At 33.3% G+C, this 20065-nt stretch overlaps 1 protein-coding gene across 1 annotated transcript; it reads left to right on the forward strand.

The window, feature by feature from the left end:
- Positions 1-1697: 1697 nt before the first annotated feature.
- On the forward strand, positions 1698-17938 carry LOC117119096 (ATP-dependent RNA helicase DHX33-like). Its single transcript, XM_033263906.1, has 22 exons — positions 1698-1971; positions 2426-2476; positions 3162-3233; positions 3557-3610; positions 4050-4105; positions 4394-4511; positions 4853-4951; positions 5764-5849; positions 6735-6823; positions 7362-7444; positions 7661-7758; positions 8341-8439; positions 9073-9147; positions 11231-11321; positions 12079-12144; positions 12385-12473; positions 12628-12694; positions 13297-13401; positions 14110-14243; positions 14872-14938; positions 15814-15926; positions 16488-17938. Exons 1-22 carry the CDS (start codon positions 1765-1767, stop codon positions 16564-16566), a joined length of 1998 nt encoding a protein of 665 aa, XP_033119797.1. The 5' UTR covers positions 1698-1764; the 3' UTR covers positions 16567-17938.
- Positions 17939-20065: the final 2127 nt, after the last annotated feature.

Genomic DNA, 20065 nt, shown 5'->3' on the forward strand with positions numbered 1-20065 from the left:
TCGGCCGGACGTGCTTAGTTAGGCCTAGCCTAGTCACTAGTGCAAACTATAAAAAAAAAAAAAAATAGGGGTGAATTTATCGAAATCAAATGATGAGATTGTTTTTTTTTTTTGTTTTTTTTTTTTTCGTTTTTAATGCCAAAATGCACTGTGTAACATTTTCATTCATTCATTTTGGCATAATAGGTATTAAGGCCAACTCAGACAGCGATTTGTTGTCGTGTCGGGTCTGTGTGAGTTAAACGCAGACGCGATGGTGTGCGTCGGTGGCAGTCGCGTAGTACCGTAGTAGAATATTAAACATGTTTAATATTTCTCACAACGGCTTAAGACTGTCCCCGACGATAAATCGGGCCGGGCTGCGTCAGCCGACGCTGTCTGAGTTGGCCTTTAGTATAAAAACACTCATCAGAAGGCAACATAGAAATGTTGAGAATTGTCTGGAAAAGGAAAAATACAACTTACAAGACATCAAATGAAATAAATTTATTTTAATAATGCCTACTACTGTAAACTAAAACATCAACATTTGAAAAACTAGGATTACATAAATATGACCTACACATAATTATACAAGAAAATACATTGCAATGCAGGTTTTGAAAGGTTTTTTGTACTTTTGATAATAATTCCATGTTTTGAATTAGGTCTACAGTCTTGGAAAATCCAACCAGTATGACAACTAACAAGCACTTGGGCGTGCCTATACAGTTACTAATTGCGCATATTTCATTTCTGAATTCATGACAGTTTTGTGTCCGAGTTAATCTAGGGTTTCGCTCGATTGAAATGGTATCAGCTCCAAAGTGGCACCTGCTCGAATTAGCATTCGCTCAAAGTGACATCCACTCATTGACTGGTTTTGAGGCCTACTGTACTCCTAGAGTATCAACAATATAGGCAATAATGATAATACTGTAGGTCCTAGCCCTGTAGTTACTCAAAATGAGTTACTAGTAGTGGTTTAAACCAAACAACACCTTAATGTATGTATCCCTGGCGCAAGTTTTTTCCAATGAATTCATAAATCAGGATGTATGTATTTTTTTTCTTGTGTACTATATTTATATAAAATTTATTCTAATGTATTTTTAATTATTGTGTACAAATCAACGCAATTCAACTTCTTTTGGAAGTTGCGAACATGATTTTAAATAAACTTTGAACTTGAATGTCAAAAAAAGACCAAAAGATGGGGACCTAAAACGGGTTTTTGTGTCTAAGCCCCTTCAGGGGCAAAGACACTATGTTGTCGTTTGGCAGTTAAAGATGGCTGAAAGGGTAAATCCGGTGGAGGGGCATGATGGACCTTATTACTGTACAAAAGTCATTAAAAAAATTTTAAAAAGTAGCCATATTATGGAATGTAGTAATAGGCCTAGCTAGAACAGCTACTGTATCAATGTATCATGCTTAAAATTGTCTTTTCAAAAAATTGTGCTTTTTCCTATTTGTTCTCTTATTATTAGGCCTAAACCTTTAATGCCTACTGTATAATGCATGAACCAAGTGGTTGATCCAGGCACTACACATCTCACAAATCATCTTCTTAGCCTGTGGGTTCAGGTTTTGCCTAAGTTGGGAAGTGGGAGGGGGGAGTGTATCAGTTTTGAGTGAATTAACCGCTTAAAGGACTCGGAATTAACACATATCTTGCTGGCAGTTACCGTACCATTGCCTACATAATCTATGCTTAATTATTAATTTTAATAATTTACTTTTTTATAGTTTTTGATTGAATATAAATATTGAAAACGTCTGAAGATGAATAACAAGAACTCGTATGTGAGTGGTAATAGAAAGCGTTCCTGGAGCTCAGGCAACGGTGGAGATGAAAACTGTATAGCTAATAGAAGACGGGGCTTGCCAATCTATTCAGCAAAGCAGAGATTCCTTTCTGAAATACGGCGAACGCACACAGCCATTGTCATAGGGGAGACAGGCAGTGGGAAAACAACTCAAATTCCACAGGTAAGTTCAGATTCAATTTCAAATGAAAATTATTTGGGAATTTGAATGCCTCTCTCAAATGAGCACCCCTCAAAAACATTTCTCAACAATAACTGCCACAGGGCTTTATTAGAATAAATACGGTACTTTTCTCAATGAATAAAATAATATATTAAATATGTTAAAGCATTAGAAAATCCAGTAAAGTGCATTAATAAACAATTACTTTAATGTCAAGTTTTGAAGGTGCTACTATATTGGAAAATACAACACAAAGAACAGTCCCATTGCTTGAAAACAAAAAATTCTATACATTTTCCAGTCCCATCATTGGTCAACCCGAAGAACTATTATATTTACACACAATTATATTAAAAATGTCCTTTTCCTGAATAAAATTTTATACTATGCTACTATTTTTTTTTTTTTTTTTTTTGCTTGATTTTATTAGACTTTATTTTTCTTATCCTTCAAGTATTTATTAGAGAGTGATTTAGCTGGGTATGGTGTCATAGCTTGTACGCAGGTGAGAATCTTAATGCTGTTTATCAGGTAATCAGTGACAGTATGCCCATAGATAATCATGATGTGCCTATATGGTCATGATGTGATGTAATGACCATATTTAGACATAAAATTTAGGAGTCTCGGGACAGGGCTTAATTCCTGTTTATACTTCAATGATAAAAAAGCTAAAATGCAATTGTTCATATAGAAAATAAGAGTTTTTACACTAGAACGATTTGATAACGATTTATCAGTTATGCGATAACAATATATTTTGACAAATCAAATCAGATGACGTCATAATCATGGAAAAACATTAAAATCGTAGTAGTAGCAATGATTTATACCCCTCACACACTTCACACTCTCATTAATGCAGGCCTGTATAATAACAATTACAATTATCATTGTTAGTGTTTAATTTTCATATTTTTTTTACTACTATACTGTATAGATTTTTTTTCTATATTATAGTTATTTAATTCTTTAATGTTATATCATGATTTGAAATCTTGAATGATTGCCAATGGACCAGTATTAATTTATCACTTCTATTCAATTTTAAAATTTATAATATTACAACAATTGTTAGATATTAAAAGTATTTTGTATAGTAAAACTGTAGTTGCATTTGCTAAATTATTTTATATTTACAAAAATACGTATTGTCAATTATCATAAACTGATTTAATATGTAATTGTAGCCACGTCGTGTTGCAGCTATTACTATTGCTGAACGTGTTGCGCTTGAGCAGAATTCAGAACTTGGAGATGAGGTAAATTGAAAATCAATTTTTAATAAAAATTAAAATCTCTTGCTTGAGTTTTATCATCTTTATCTTATTATTAATATCATATTTTTTAATAATTTCATTTATAATCATAATTATGATTTTATTTGCTTAATTAATAATACAACAAAAAACATACAATTTACATAAAAATACATAAAAAGATAATAACAGTATATAATTATATAATTGTTTAATTTAAATAGCATTGTATTTGTTAATGCATCATAGTATCACAGTGTGAATCTGTAACTACTGCTCTATTTGTATAATTTATTTATTCTTAAATTTATAATGTTGTAACTTAGGTTGGTTATTGTGTTCGCTTTGATGATACCACTTCATCGAAAACTCGGATCAAAGTAAGCCTTTATCTTTTCTGTGTTAAATATAAAGTTGCTGCTGTCTTTAAATTTTGTTTGATTTTATTTACTTTATTCCATTATCTGTAACAATTTTTCACTCAATTTCTTTTTGTGCTTATCTAGCATCCAATCAACTTTTTGCTCATTATTAGTAAAATGTACATATAAAAACCTAGTAAGATTAATAATTATGAACATGCCGAAAAGAGATTGTTAGGTAGACTGATCAATTAGAAACACAAATTATTGTCTTAAAATTTAGAACAGGGAAGGAGATGGTATATGCAGCAGCCTGCACTATGTTTATTTCTGTTTCTGTTATTTATGTCATTAATAATAAATTTAAGAAATATATTATAGAAGTTGTAATATACCAAATAAATAATTATTTTGATTTAGAATAACAATATTATATTAATTATAATTCATTTTTTAGTATATGACTGATGGTATGCTTTTAAGAGAATCGATTCTTGACCCTGTATTAAAAAAGTAAGATATAATCTTCAGTAAACTTTTTGTATATTTACAGTGTTATTTTAATTGTTATTTCATTCGTTGTTACAATATATTGTGTATCAGAGATCTCTTGATTTTAGGTAACTAGAGATAAGTGTGAGTGAGTTGTCAGTTGTTAATAACACATGGTTCCCACAATATCATCTTATATTTAATCCCAAATATTTTTATGTTGTTCTTATACGGTATTTTTGTTGTTACGTTTTCAATGTGAATGTTATTGAATACTTAACATAACCATGTGTTTACACTGTCATCAAGGTATTCTATTATTATACTGGATGAAGCCCATGAACGGACTGTCCACACTGATGTCTTACTTGGTATAGTGAAAGGGGCGCAAGAACACAGAACGCACAGTATTCATCCACCACTCAAGGTAAATAGTGAATTTAACTTGTGTTGAAACCATGTGGCGTAGAGGTAAGACTGTAGGCTTTTAATCGAGAGGTTGTGAGTTTGAGACCAATGCTAGTCTCCATGCGTGTGTTCATTTTATCTATGTTAGCCTTTCTTCACCCAGGATTACCTGGAGGAGCCGATTATTTCAGAATGAAAGTGATAGGAGGTTGCATATTATATGGTTGATTTTGTTTCATTGACCTAGAAAAAAAGTGTCTTGCTTTTTCCAAAGTAGATAAACATGATTCCTAAAAAATGTGAACATATAAAAATGCAAGGAAATGTTGTGTCCTTAAATGCATTTTTTTTTAATCACAGGTGATTGTAATGTCAGCTACGATGGATGTGGATCACTTTTCCCACTATTTCAACCAAGCACCTGTGTTCTACATCCAAGGAAGGCAGCATCCAATACAGGTGTGTATTATGCAAATTATCTAATAAATTAGTTCAAAATCTGCCTATTATTAAACTTAATACACCATACTCTTCAGTCCATGACCGAATGATAGACCAGTCTACCACTGTATTCATTATTAATTCATTTGTTCATTCATTCATTCATTCATCCATCAGATTCATACATTCATTCGTCCAATCATTCATTTATTCCTTTTATTTATTAATTTTTTTTATTTCTTTAGGCACATGGCCAAGGATTATCAATAGCGATTTAATCACTGCCCTATTAGTTAGGTGACAATCTCTTCACATGACAAACATGATGCTTTATAGACCAAGTCTCATGAAGCTTAGGGAGTGGAGTTGTTTTGGTCGTGAGAAAAAATCCTGTTACCGTGACAGCAATTGAACCAAGGACCCTGGGAATGGAAAGCAAACATCTTAACCACAAATCTATTTTCTGTTTGACCTCGCTAGCTAGTGTTGTTTGGTCCAGGTTAGGAGGCACCTGATCCCAGAAAAGATCAAGACTGAACCGATGCTAACCGGAGTACATAAACACAGATATCCGGTTAGCGGTGATGGTGAAACCCCATACTTCGGTTTGGGTGCTAGCTTCGTGTTTATTTTATTTTATTTTTTTTTTTTCTGCCCCTTTTTTTTTTTTTGCCCTTTTTTCATTGTTTTCTTGTCTGCAATATTGTTGAGCGCATAGAGACCTCGTTTATTTGCGCTATATAAATCTATCTATTATTATTATTATTCAACTCCAAGCTATTGAAATCCTCTTTCATCTAATATCTGTTCACAATCTGTTGTACCTACAGTTACTCTATGCAAGTGAACCCCAAAGTGATTATATCCATGCAGCACTTGTAGCAATATTTCAAATCCATCAGAAAGCACCAGCAGAGTGAGTTAATAATTTAATTGGTGCATGTTAAAATAATTGTGGCAAAGACAAGCCAAACCAGTCACTCGTCGCAAATCCTGTTTCGGAGACAATGGCCAAAACATGCTGGAATGTCAAAATTTTGAAAATCTACTTTATTGCACTAAACTTACCTTTATTTATCTATACGTCATGCTATGCCTTTATTTTCTCCATTTTGAATGTTAACATAAAAATTTTTAAAGAATTGGTGATGGTTTTTGCCTAAGAAATTCCCGAAATCGTAAAATTTAAAGGCTGATTTTTCAAATAATGTTCTTTATACAGTTCTATGTTTAAACTCTTGTAACTTCATAACAAAATGTTGGATTTCAATGATTCTTTTACTATTTTATAGCTCTCATTTTACTGTTTAACCCTGTATTAATAACTAAAAATCAATTTTTGCAGCAAGTGACTGGTTTGGCTTGTCTTTGCCACAGTTAAATAACCACTAACTAATGATGTGTTTTGCTCTGATGTTAGCATCTTCTAAAAATAAATATTTCTGAAATGAATAGTTTGTATTAGATGATTTGACCAGCAATCTTAGACCAATATAACCATACATTAATTATTTTATATAATTACAAATATCATCAGCTTATGAAATAGTAAATTAGTATAATTTCAGTGTGTTCACACTCTTTCAACTCATTTCTCTAACCGAATGCTTTAAAGTATTTGATTTTATTGTGTTTATACTATCACACAATAAGTAAATTTAGGCTAGGCCTAGTAGAGCTCTTCAATCTAACTACTTTTCCAAACTGGGTTCATATATAATGTTTCATTACCCTGCTTTAAAGTAAAATAAATATAAAATAATACAAAATAATTAGATTTTTTTTTGTTTCCCCTTATTAGGGAGGATATACTTGTATTTCTAACAGGACAGGAGGAGATTGAATCATTACTGAAAGCTGTCAAAGATGTTGCACAGGATTGTCCAGATGGTGAGCGCCCTCTGTTGTTCTGTAAAACTTTCATCCAGAGATCTTATAAACACAAGATAGCGCTCTCTGCAATTCTACGCGTAACAAATGCGAGCGTCGATGTTCAGTAAAAAGAAGCATAACAAGTAATCACTTTTGAGAGAGGGCGTCCTAGTGGTTACCATGGCTGTTACAGAATTTGCACGCAGATGTGCTATCTTTAGTTAACTATTTCTGATGTCAAGCTTGTAAAGTAATTACTTTTGCAAGAGGGCGCTGTACACTGCATTATTACAGAATTTGCACACGGAAATCACGGAGAACGCTATCTTTTTTTTTGACTTAGCACCCTCTATTGGCCACCTGTATTGCTTTTCCTCACAGATCTCTATCTGTAAAATGAGCATGCTCTTTTTTTTCCAGAACACCCTCTTCTGTAAAGACACCATTTGTTTAAAGTCTTTTTCATGACCACCCTTTACTTTTTCATAAGAGCACCCTCTATTGTTCACTTGCGTTACAATACTGTGATGTGTAATATTATTTTGATTCATCTTAGATTGCCCAGGTGTGCAGGTTCTACCATTGTATGCATCATTACCTCCATCAATGCAAATGAAAATATTCAACCCAGCTCCGAGGGTAAGTGATTATATTGTGAATGTTGGTATTTGATGGGTTTGTACAGTATATAGTGCATAATATGATTGTAGTTATTCTTATAACTTATTATTGCCTGTAGTCAAACAATATATACAACTTATAGTTTAATCTATACAAGTATAATTTAACCTGTCAAATAATTATATGAGAATGCATAAATTATGATAATTAGCCATATAAACTTTTCATCCAAAGGGAAAAAGGAAAATTATTCTGTCAACAAATATAGCAGAAACGTCTGTTACGATTCCAGGAATTAAACATGTTATTGACACAGGGCGTGTGAAAGCAAAGTGAGTTGTTGATCTCAGTTATGTATACCCTTCACCTATATACTGCCCTCAATTCATCAACTTACATTTACCGATGTTAAGCTATGTTATGTCTTTCAATTCGTTTTTATTTTAATGGTATAGTAGTTATGTTGCTTACCTAAAGTTTCAAAGATTCTGTAATTATTTTATTTAAACACCACCCTCACAAAATACTGTTGAAATAAAATAATGATATATCATTTATGGTAAAGTCATGTGAAAAATACACTTTAAGAACATTGGTTTTCTCTTAAAATTAAGAAAGTAAGTTATTACCTCCCAATGAGACACAGACTGAATGACAAAACTTAAATTGATTATCAGATAATTTAAGTATCTAGGGTCTATATAAAGAATATCTAGGCAATGTTTTATGTATTCAGCTGTTATAAAATACAGGTAATTAAAATATTGAGGCTTCATAAGAAATTCTTGAACTGACCTCTTTCTACAATAAGTTGTGTGCTGCCTAAGATGTAAGATTATGTATTGCTATAACTAAAAGGCTAAATTATTGATTACTGAGACTTTCATTATTCCTTTTTTCTCTCTGGAATGCAGAAGTTTCAAAGCTGGAAGTGGTCTTGATATCCTGAGAGTCCAAAGAATATCACAAGCACAGGCCTGGCAGAGAATGGGAAGAGCTGGAAGAGAGAGTAGGTAATTAATCAATTCATTAATAACAAGTAATTAATGGCTTTAATGAATTATTTTGTCACTATTCTTCAAAATAATAGATAGGATATAGGATAAAAAGATAAATTGGTTTCTCTTCCTCATTCGCTTTGTTTTTTCTGCTACCACAATTTTCTTTACTACAGGAATAATGAACTGATTTGAATAATCTGATGACCACAGGAAAACAAAACATTTCACTTTAATTGAAGAATCATCAAGAATGATAATTCTTTAATTAAAGCAAAAAGTTTTTAAAAATTGTCACATCATTTTAGAGTCACCTGCATTTTATTTGCACAAAAGCAAATTTCTCCTTTTTCTTTTTACCAAGACTAAGGTCAAGGACCTAAATTTTTCTTTTCAACTTGGCATAATGTTTCTTTTTTTTTTAACTTATTTTGACATATTAGAATAAACTCATAAATGATATTATTTTTTTTATTTTCTAATGCCTTGATAAAAAGCTATAAATACATGATCAAGTGTGTCTGTGATTAAATATAGCCCTTTTACTATCATATTGTTATCATTTTTTTCAAAAGTAATATTATATGTGTTTACCGACATTTTTGCATTCTTGTTAATATTTAATAAATTTAATTTGTGCCTTCTCAGTGGCAATTGTTGGCGTTTGTATACTGAAGAAGAATATGAAAATCTGAAACCAAATACTGTACCAGAAATACAAAGGTAGGATGGCAAAGTACCCTAGTAGAAGCAAAAGCATAATGTACACAGGGGTTTCCCTTAAGGTTTTCTTTAACTAGCCAAGTGGACCAGTAAATTAATACTTTTACTGGTCCTCAATCCCTTTCACTAGCCACTATCTTGCCAACTTCGGAAGACCCAAATACCATATTTTTCACATGCTAATCATGCTGCCCACCCCCACTGATGAAGTAACACTGACAGATACAGAAAAATCTTTCTGTTGTCATACAGGAATCTATTTGTATGTACAGTGCACTCTCACAATACGATGTTCGCTACGATGTTCGGTTTTCCGGAAAGATCGGTTTGTGGAACATTTCTATTGAATCCTTTCCGAATAAGGCAGGCCAGTTAGGGCCTAGCCTAGGCCTAGACGCTAAAAATAGGCTTAGCAGCATAGGCTAGCCCAGTGAATTCAGTATGACTAGCATACAAAAAAAGTTAACGTTTAACATATAATACGTACAGTACCTGTTGTTTAGCTGTAGTGCACAGCAAATTGTATAACTGTACCAATAAAATGAATGCTTTTATATTGTTTTTACGTGCATTTTCGGTCTGACATTTTTTTCTAAACTGTAAACAACACATTCTTCGTGGTCACAACGATGCGACTTGTTGTAAATATCAGGTTGCACCTCCTAAACTCTTCCCGCTAATTGGTTAATTTTTTTCGTGGGGTCATGTTGCTGGGCAAAAATCCCATGTGCTTGGCTGTGGTGACGTCAGATCGCCCAAAGTTTCAAAGTGCGTGACAGCTTGCTGACAGGAACAAGCTTAGCGTAAACCGATAAATTTTTAATTAAACAAATTTATTAAAATTTAATAAAAATTTTTCTCGTGGTTTTGTTTTAGAGTAAAATCTAAAAATAAATTTAACAAATTAAAATTTCATTCTCTGTAAATTCCCTCCGTAATTAGCAATGTTTTTGGGGAATGTGAGTGTAATTTACATGTAGACTGATATATGAATCTAATGACATACCAAATCCGAATTAATAGATAATCTCCATGGCAATGCTATTGGGACTGTACGAACGGTTCATTTACAGGGTGTGATTATTGCGTTATTTCGTCTGGAAATCGTTGCGTTGTTTATTAATTTTTTGTCCCACGTTGCATTGTGGGATGGATACATGACATGGATGTTTTAACTTCACGGTGTTCACACAGACGGAAATCAACTTCTCCTTGTCGCCATAACATGCGGAGAAGGTGATTTCCCTCTGTACGTCTAGCCATGGATTCCTCTATGGTCTAGGCTAGTGCGTGATGTTCATCGGTTCGCCTTGAATGACTGAGACCGAGGCTGTTCGTAGCAGACATTAACATGACAATAAGCAGAAAATAGCGATCTTGTTGACATTATCTGTGTGAAATATGTTGTAAAGACATCGTTAAGAGGTGAATGATTAAAGCTTTAGGTATTTCGTCATTCTTTCATTGACATTTTAACTGGTCACGCGGACTTGTTATTGGGATAATTAACAGGTCCGCCATGCTTTTTACTAGCCATTGGCCGGCGGACCAGCGTTATTTCGAACCCTGATGTACAGTATAATTAAAACTTCATTATTGTTAGTGTTGTTGTTGTTGCTGTTGTTAAAGTTATTAATATTTTAAATATTTTTAGTGTTATTGTTATTATTTATACTACCATCATCATTAAATGGCCATTTTGTGAGTACTTACCTGGATAAACTTGAAGTGAAGTTTCCTTTTGAAATTTACCCCTCTGACAATGAGAAAATTGAAAAGGACTACATTCATTAGGTTCGAAAGCTTCACAAAAGAACTTGCAATTATTGGTTCTTCTAGGTTATCTCACTAATAGACACAATAGCACTGTTGATTTGATGATTATCTGCATTTCATGGATCCATTAGTAGTATTGCATTTCTGTGATATTGTATCATAATTAGGGTTTTATTATTATTATTATTATTATCATCATCATCATCATCATCATCATCATCATCATCATCATCATTATTATTATTATTATTATTTTATTATTATTATTATTATTATCGTTATTTTTGTATCTTTCTCTTTCATGCAGATCCAATCTAAGCAGTGTAGTTCTGCATCTTTTGTCTTTGAATATCCGAGATGTGTTGCACTTTGACTTTTTAGATCCACCATCAAAAGAGGTATAGTAACCATATTTTACACAGTCTTTCGAACCCTTGAATTGTAAGTAAGTGTCTTTATGATGCTTAGTGAGGGAGTTGGGAGTGAATTATTAGGGACCCTCAGAGTTCTACAGTTAAGTCCCTTTACAATAATTAAGAATGGAGCTGATGGTTTAGGACCCTTAATGCTCTTTAACAAAGTGTCTTCATGATGTTTAGGGAGTAGAGCTGATGGTTTAGGACCCTTAATGCTCTTTAACAAAGTGTCTTCATGATGCTTAGGGAGTAGAACTGATGGTTTAGGACCCCTGATGCTTTTTAAGGCTTGGTGAGTGGAAAGATGATCATTTGGAATTCTTAATCTGAAAGGTCTTTGGGAGCAGATAATCTGTGACTCATGATACTCTATCATCAAGTTTCTTTAAGGCTTTGTGAGTGGAGAGTTGATGTCTGAGATTTTTAGTAATCTAAAAAGAAATCTCCTGATGTGACTTGGAAAGTAGGGTCATGCTTATTTTGTTATTGTGAGAATGCATTTTGAAGGCAAGCCCCTTAACTCCATGCTCTATGTTGTAATTATAGGCAGATCTAGAATTTGTTTAAAACCAGAGGACAATATAGTAATTGACACACCGGCTTCCCAGTGAGCCATCTTTGAAACCCGCCAAAACAGATTCATTGCTTGAATCAACACTCTTTTAAAGACTACATTTACTCGTTATATTTCTGCTACTATCATTTAATATGACAAACATTAATTCTACTTCATTTACAGAATTTGGTTGATGCCTTAAATCAGTTGGAATTACTAGGAGCTATGCAGCAGAGGAACAACAATGAGGTAAAAAGAATTGTTTAAACTTCTCTCACCTTATGATAAAGGCTTGATGTTCCCAAGGCTGGCATACATTATTCCCCAATATTCAAATTAACCTATTAGAATAATAGATACAAGAAAAAATAATGATACAAAGAAATTGTGTTTCCTGTTGCTGTACAATTGGACAATATTCATCAATACATTAATAATTAATGCAAATATTGTTTACAATGACATTTGAAATGTTTCCTATCCTTCTAGTTGACATCACTTGGGAAGCAAATGTCAGTCTTCCCATTGGAACCAAGGCTTTCAAAGATCTTAATTTCCTCAAGACAGTACAGTTGTTTGTGAGTACATACTTAGCATTTACACTTGTGTGAGCCCTGTATCTTAGATGGTACAACCTCTGTAATGTAATTGTGGTGCTACATAGTATTTTGCAGCCCAACATCTGTGTACAAAGTTAGGGCCTGCAATAATTCATGTATGTTTATATTCCAGGGATGAGGTTCTAGCTATTGTTTCTATGTTGTCGGTGGAATCCATTTTAATCACACCAAATAACAAGGTAATTATTCTCAGCTTAGGATCTTTTTTTCCTAAACCGTGATCGCACTGGACCATGGGTACGATCCAATAGTTAAATATTTCCCCTGTCCACACTTGGCTTTTTTGAAGTGAGTTGGTTTTACTGCAAGAAATGGTAAAACTAACCGAGCCATGAAATTTTACTATTGAGGGTGCTAACCCATGACAACTCCATTGAGTAACGCTTAAAGCTTAAACTAGACACATGTTTCGCATTGAGGATTTAGCTATGTGTGTAACTTACCTGGTATTTTACTGGGCACAATTCACTCAGTTAAACTAAATGCAAGTCTCGGTAAGTTTACCCGAGAGGTAAGTTTCCTGGGCTATTCGCATTGGACTAATTATGTTTTTACTGAAAAATGTCCAGTGCGATTGCAGCTGTACAGAGACATACTTTTAAAAAGATGATTATTTATTTGTACATAAACATGGTTGTCTTTATATTTTTTCAATATGTTGTATTTTCCTTCATTATGGTCTCCATTCAAATTTCTTCAGCTACACTTTCTGCCATTACATGATTTACTATCCACCCCCTCTGTAATTCCTTATATTTATTATCCTAAATCTCACCAACAGAGGGAGGAGGCACATGCTGCAAGGAAGAAGTTTCTATCAAGTGAAGGTGATCACATCACCTACCTCAACATACATAAAGCATATAGAGGAGTTGGCGGCAATAAGGTAAACATTGTTTGACTTGATTTTACTCTATATAGGATGTAAAAAAAAAATGTTTCTGTAGGGAAACCTATACATCCCCCTTTTTGTTCAAACATGAAAAAATATACTAAATGAATGGCAAAAAATACCAATGTAAGATACTTCAGACGTTAAAAACCAATTTACTGTGTAGTCATTATTATGCCCCTACTGTAATTTTGCATGTTGCATAAAGTTGTGGATGTAATATTTCTGTTCAACACCCCCTGCCCCCTTTTTCAAAATCCTGGATATGCCACTGCTGTGAGTACATTGAAATCGGTGCTTTTTGGATGTGGAAAGAACATGTCCAAATACATAACCTTTGCTTTCTCTTTGTTTTGGTGGCACTTTCAAGATCTTGTCTGACCGCCTCGTGGATTGTATTGTGCTGTCTTGTGTTGACATTAAAAAAAAGAAAAGGATGGACAACTTCCAAGAATTTTAACTGTAGTCTTGGCCATGGTTGATCACTAAATGCTTCCCCTGCTTCACTAAATATGGTTGGGTGCGGAATTGGGTTTTTTTTTGGGTTTTTTTGGCTTGTTTTCTTGAGAAGATATTTATATTGTGCATGTTTTAGATATGTATACTGATATTAACCATTGATATTATCATTAAGTTTGACTACATTGATTATACCACAAAATGTTTTATTTTAAAAGAAAGTTTTCATGAATTGTTTATTAGGACTGGTGCCATGACAATTTCATTAACATCCGTAGTATGAAACAAGCTGAGGAAATTCGTAAACAGTTGAGGGATCTGTGCATTCGTGAAAATATACCTCGTAGCACTTGTGGAAAGGACACTACATCCATCAGGTATGTCAACATCCAAGTCTTTAAAGCCGGCCCTCACTGCGTTGTTCAATGGTCGTTCGACCGTCAACCGCCAAATCCAGCTCTGTTTAATGTAAGCACTAGACTACACAATTCTGTCTGCTGATTATCGCTGGCAGTCAGAACAGATCTTCATTGGTCTTTGTTTGTGAGACTGTACTATTGTGATGCGTGGGGTTCCTGCATGATGACCAATTTTATGCCTACCACTGTTTTCCTAAATAATTGAGGTTTGGCTTCATAGCCGCAAGAGAAAGGCGCAATATACATACCCATTACCTTAAGAACAAACTGTTGCACATGCTTCATCACACTGCGTTCTCCATAAAATCGCGTCAGCTGATGTCGGTTGGGCAGAGTGAGTGCCCGACTTTAGGTATCATTAAGATGTTGGTTTTTGCAATCCCAGGGCCCTGGGTTCAAATCCTGAAGTAATAATTCTCACGCGAGTTGAATGTGGAGTCTAGTAGTCAGTTATGTTTTTCATTACAGCCAGTCAAAATACGGTTCAGTGTGTTTACATTTTTAGCTGTCATAGAAGGTTGCATGAGCTTCATATTAATTATGACATCTTATAAAAGAGTCTAGTGCATTTTTTTTTTTTTTGTAGGAAATGTTTGACAGTGGGTTTGTTTATGAATGCTGCTGAGCTTCAGAGAGATGGAACATACAAAACTGTAAGTATATATCAGAGATACAATCTATTAATGCCTTACCTTACCTATCCTCGTTTTTTCTACTGACATAAGGCCTCCACACTCTGTTTCCATTTTAGTATGTTGCTGGGGCAGATGCGGTGGGGGTGCAGACGGTGTGATCGCACCCCCCCTAAATTGTATAAAGAAAAAATAATTGTATTTTTGATATGATTTACCAGTAGGATTTTTAAGATTCAAATTCAAGAACACTTTATTGTCCATTTTTAAAATAGGAAATTTGTTTTTCCTTTGCAACATTCTTGGTTAAGAAGGATAAAATTACATGTAAAATCACAAGATAAACCAACTTGGCAATGACGGGAAATACGTTAAGATATTAACAAGTTAAATAGTAAAGTAGTAAAAAAGTCATAATAGAAATCACTTTTTGGCTATAAAATTAAAATTGAATATTGCATCTGGAATAAATTAATTCCTAAGGTTAAGGTATGAGAGTGCTGTTTCCGGGCACCTGGAGGTCCATATTCTTAAAATTTTCCCAACCATGTTGGGGCTGAGGTGGTGTGGACTCTCAGCCACCCCCTACCACCAAATCCTGCATCCACCCCAGTGTTGGCTGCTGTCACTCTCACCTCATTCCGCGATGTCCATCCCTGATCTTTCTTCTCTCTACTGTGTTTCTCCATGTAGTTTTTGGTCTTTCCCACATTCCTTCTTATTTTCTTTTTCTTGCAATAATGCAATTTGTTATAATATAATATATTTTTTTTTGTTTTACAAATTTGTTTTTATGTGTTTTTATTCTAATTAAGACTTATACCTGGCAATTTGCAATGTTAATTCATTCTTATTAATATTATAATTAATGTGTATTCATTATAATTCATTTTCAGCTTGATAATAACAGACATACAGTTAGCATCCACCCATCGTCGTGTTTATTTCAATGTAAACCTGCCTATGTCCTTTACCAAGAGTTGGTCCACACTTCTAAGTGTTACATGCGGTAAGGAATTTTGCTGTTAGTCTTCTCATACCATGTATTGAACAGGTGTATTAGTATCATTGTATTTAACCGTGCTAATCATTTGGTACCATTTGACCTCTTTCAGTTATTAGTGTATTGAGTGCAATTCTGTGAATTGTGTGTTGATTTTGATGAAATTGACAAGTGAATAAAATTATAAATCAAGATAATTAATAAATGCAATAATTGATTGGTGGATGGATTAATTGATTGATTGAGTGACTGCCTACATTATCTCTTACCTGATCCCAACCCATTTAATTATAAGAAAATCTGAAGAATTCTCCTACCCAAAAGTTAAAACAAAGATTCAAAAAATTCACATTAAACATTGGTCTGTCGTCATTTCAGTCGTCTGCATGGGCCTGCTTTTTTTTTGTTTGCGAATGTCATTTTTTAATATCTTAATGATTTTTATTGTCCATATTGAATATTTATATATTACCTGTACAACTAATGAGTGATTGTTGAGCCTTAATTGTATTTTTTTTTTTTTTTTTAATGATTCTATAACAATTCTTGATGTATTTGCATTTGTAGTAACTTATGTGTAGTTGACCCTGATTGGCTTAATGATGCTGCCCCAAGTTACTTCAGAAACAGATGTATCAGTCGGTGATGGTCGATCATTTGCATACAGATATACCAGTCAGTGATGAATGTTCGCATACAGATGTATCAGTCATTGATTATTTGCATACAGACCTGTCAGTCAGTGATATCATTTCATACAGACTCCTTTGCATACAGATGTGTCAGTCGGTGATAATTGTTTGCATATAAATGTATGTCATTGATGATTATTTGCATACCGACGTGTCAGTCAGTGAAGATCATTTGCTTACAGACAGATGTGTTTGTTGGAGATGATAATTTGTACGTACAGTTTAGTCGACGAAATAAATCAGTGCAGACATTAAAAGTAACTTCAGAAACAGATGCGTACAGATGTGTTTGTTGGAGATGATAATTAGTATTAGCCAGTCGATGAAAAAGATCGGTGCAGACATTAAAAATACGGGTATGTTTGTTTGAACATAAGGACACATTTAATCCAGTCAATGAAACCAAACAAAAATTTTTGTTTAGGCCACATTTTGGGAAAGTAAAAAAAATGGGTAGGTCGGTAGGAAAACTTTTTTTTTAAACTAAAACGCTTAAAAAGTAGGAAATAGACAAATAATACAACAATTTTGGATTCGCATCGCATACCATGCACCAAAATAGGCTAGGCCTTGGCCCCTATCCTAGTCCAAGGCTATTTCAGCCTTATAAGCTTATGAAAAAAAATGATTGTTCCTTGCATTCAAAAATAAAAAAAGCTAAAATGCCGACCCTGAATTTTGTAAAATGTGGGTCAGTCGGGCGTGGCCAACACAATATTTTTTATTTGGCCTGATACAGACACAAATAATGTTGGTTATTATAGTCAATGATATTGTTACTGTTATTGATGCTGTAAAAAGTAGTAGGAAAAATTTCAACCACTACAGTACTGCCAATATTCCTGCTGCCTTGTGCTAGAATGTTTTCTCTATTACAATGTATATTTGATGAGATTTGTAACATACAAATGATAAAGTCATTACTGATAATTTAAGAAAAAAAAAAGAGCAGCATCACCACATATGGTACTGCATTTGTTGGTTTCACAAGTCTTGCCAAGTAAATGTCAGTCACAACAATATTTATTAAAAAATGATAGTAGTAATGATTTTAATTTTTAAAATACAGTATAAATGCCAAGAAGTGGAATTTATCATAATATAATCAGTGAACATGAGATTGCAGGCCTATACTATTGCTTCAATTGATAAAGCTAAAATATTATTTTACTCTTGTAGATAATTTAATCACGAGGAATACATTCTTACCAAACAATATTTATGTTTTTTAATGTAAATATTAATTTCTTCACTATCTATGGCATCCTAATAATTGTGACACTATGTAATTTTAATTTTGTTTTCAATAAAACTATCACATTGTAACAGAGTATTCATTGGTTTTATATAAACTAGTCATTAATCACATTGGTCTGCTTCTAAATATAGGAATATAATGAACAACTGCTGGAAAATGCTTACCATGAAAAATGGAAAATACTGTAATTGATTATTTGGAAGAGCAAAAACTTATAACATTATTGAATAATTATTAACATCAAGTTCTACAATCAATAAATAACATCATCTAATTGGTTGATATTCAGGGGTTCCAAGTAGGAAAAATCCACTTACAGATGATTTCGATAAATAAGCTTTCTTAAAGCTATGTCCAGGTTATCGAATTTCCTTTGACAAAAAAAATATTGTGCATGTCCATAAATAGTCATGATGTCCCTATATATGGTCATGTGTTGTCATTATGACCATATTTAGACATGCCACATGTTGCTGTCAAATAAAATTTGATAGTCTGTACAGGACCTAACACATGTAATTTGATTTTACTGCTTGTGATCGACATCACCAGCTGACTTCCGGGAGACAGTTGATAATGCAGTACAGTAGTTGCAGGAGATATGATGGTATAACTATAACGATAGCTCTTTACATATATTTTTATAGTTGTGATTCTGGTTGGTCTCTTTTGAATGTTTTTTGGTGATTTATATTTATACACTTACTATTTATTTAGTTTTATATATATTATTGTTCGATGTTTATAAATGATTTTAACTTATTGAGTATTTCAGTCCTGTTTTAAAATTGCCCCATAATAAATAAATTATTGAATTATAGATGGGTTACCGTCCGAAGATATTTGCTTGCTCGCTGGAATGCGGGAGGCTTTCCTGGTTTCTGGGAGGCTGCTGCTATTCGCAGAAGACTTGGGACGCCTGGCATCAACACACTTCATGTATCAAATTCAATTGAATATACAGTAATTACAATGGTACACACACACATGATAATAAAAGTAGGAGTCATATTAGTCTATAGCATAAAATACAAACAAAATGAATACAGTAGCACCTTCTGTAGACTAACAAAAATTTAATGAAACACAAGCTTTCGCTAGCTTCATCAGGTGAATGAAGTGAAAAGCACATAGTCTAACTGAATAAACTCTAATTATATGCAAATGAGCAATATAAACTTTGTTAGTCTACAGAAGATGCTACTGTATTCATTTTGTTTGTATTTTACACACATGATAAACATTATAGCAAATACAGTACTACGTACAATAATGTAGTGCTACTTACTGTACCACTGTAGCATAAAATGGGCACCATTGCTACAGTATTATAATTTCTATTGTAGAATTACAGCACTTTCAATGTATGCTACAATTGAAAAATATCCAAGCCCTAGTAATAATAATTTGTTGATTTGATGCTACATTTCCACTGATAACATGCTATTGGTATTGTAGCACAAGATTAGCAGTTACTTCATTTGTAGCATAACAATTAACAGAAGCATACTATCATTGATACAATTTAAATTTATAAAATTAACAGCATATCTTTGTTACTCATTAAATACTAATTTTTGTTAATGAATCGAACACATATTCAAAGGTAGAAATTGCAGCATCTTAAGGTGCAAGACAACAATTAACACATTCAAAGTTAACATTTCCTTCCGTTGCGGTATTTAACTTAATCTTAAAAATTCATTGAAACACTCCTTTACAATTCTACATCTCATGTAAATAAATTAAATACAGTATAACCTATGAATTAAAATGATCATTCAGTACATCAACATCTGCATTTACCTTTAAAAATGGTTTGTTTAAGCACATTTTTGTTTTTCAAATTCTAAAAATTAGAATGCAAAAAAAAAAAAAATGTCCTTGCAAATTTAAAAATGCATGAATTTACTTGGTAGATCGGATGAACACAACTTGACCTGATTTTTTTTTTTTTTTTGACCTGACAACAGCGGTGGCTCCAGAAATATGCCGACAGGGGGGTCAAATAAAGCAAGGGTTCATGGTGAGAGTTTTTATGGCTTGTATGACCCAAAATTGTGTGACCACAATAAGTAGGGGTTGACAAGCAAAACAAAGTCATTTGGATAGGCAAATTATAATTTTTGGTCCGATGACTTCGGCCCCAACTCCAACGACCCCCCCCCCCCCCCCCGCCCCCCCACCCCCAGACC

The sequence above is a fragment of the Anneissia japonica genome, unplaced genomic scaffold, assembly GCF_011630105.1.
Source record: "Anneissia japonica isolate Jap-2015-1 unplaced genomic scaffold, ASM1163010v1 scaffold1792_len1028045_cov167, whole genome shotgun sequence".
NCBI classification, from domain to species: domain Eukaryota; kingdom Metazoa; phylum Echinodermata; class Crinoidea; order Comatulida; family Comatulidae; genus Anneissia; species Anneissia japonica.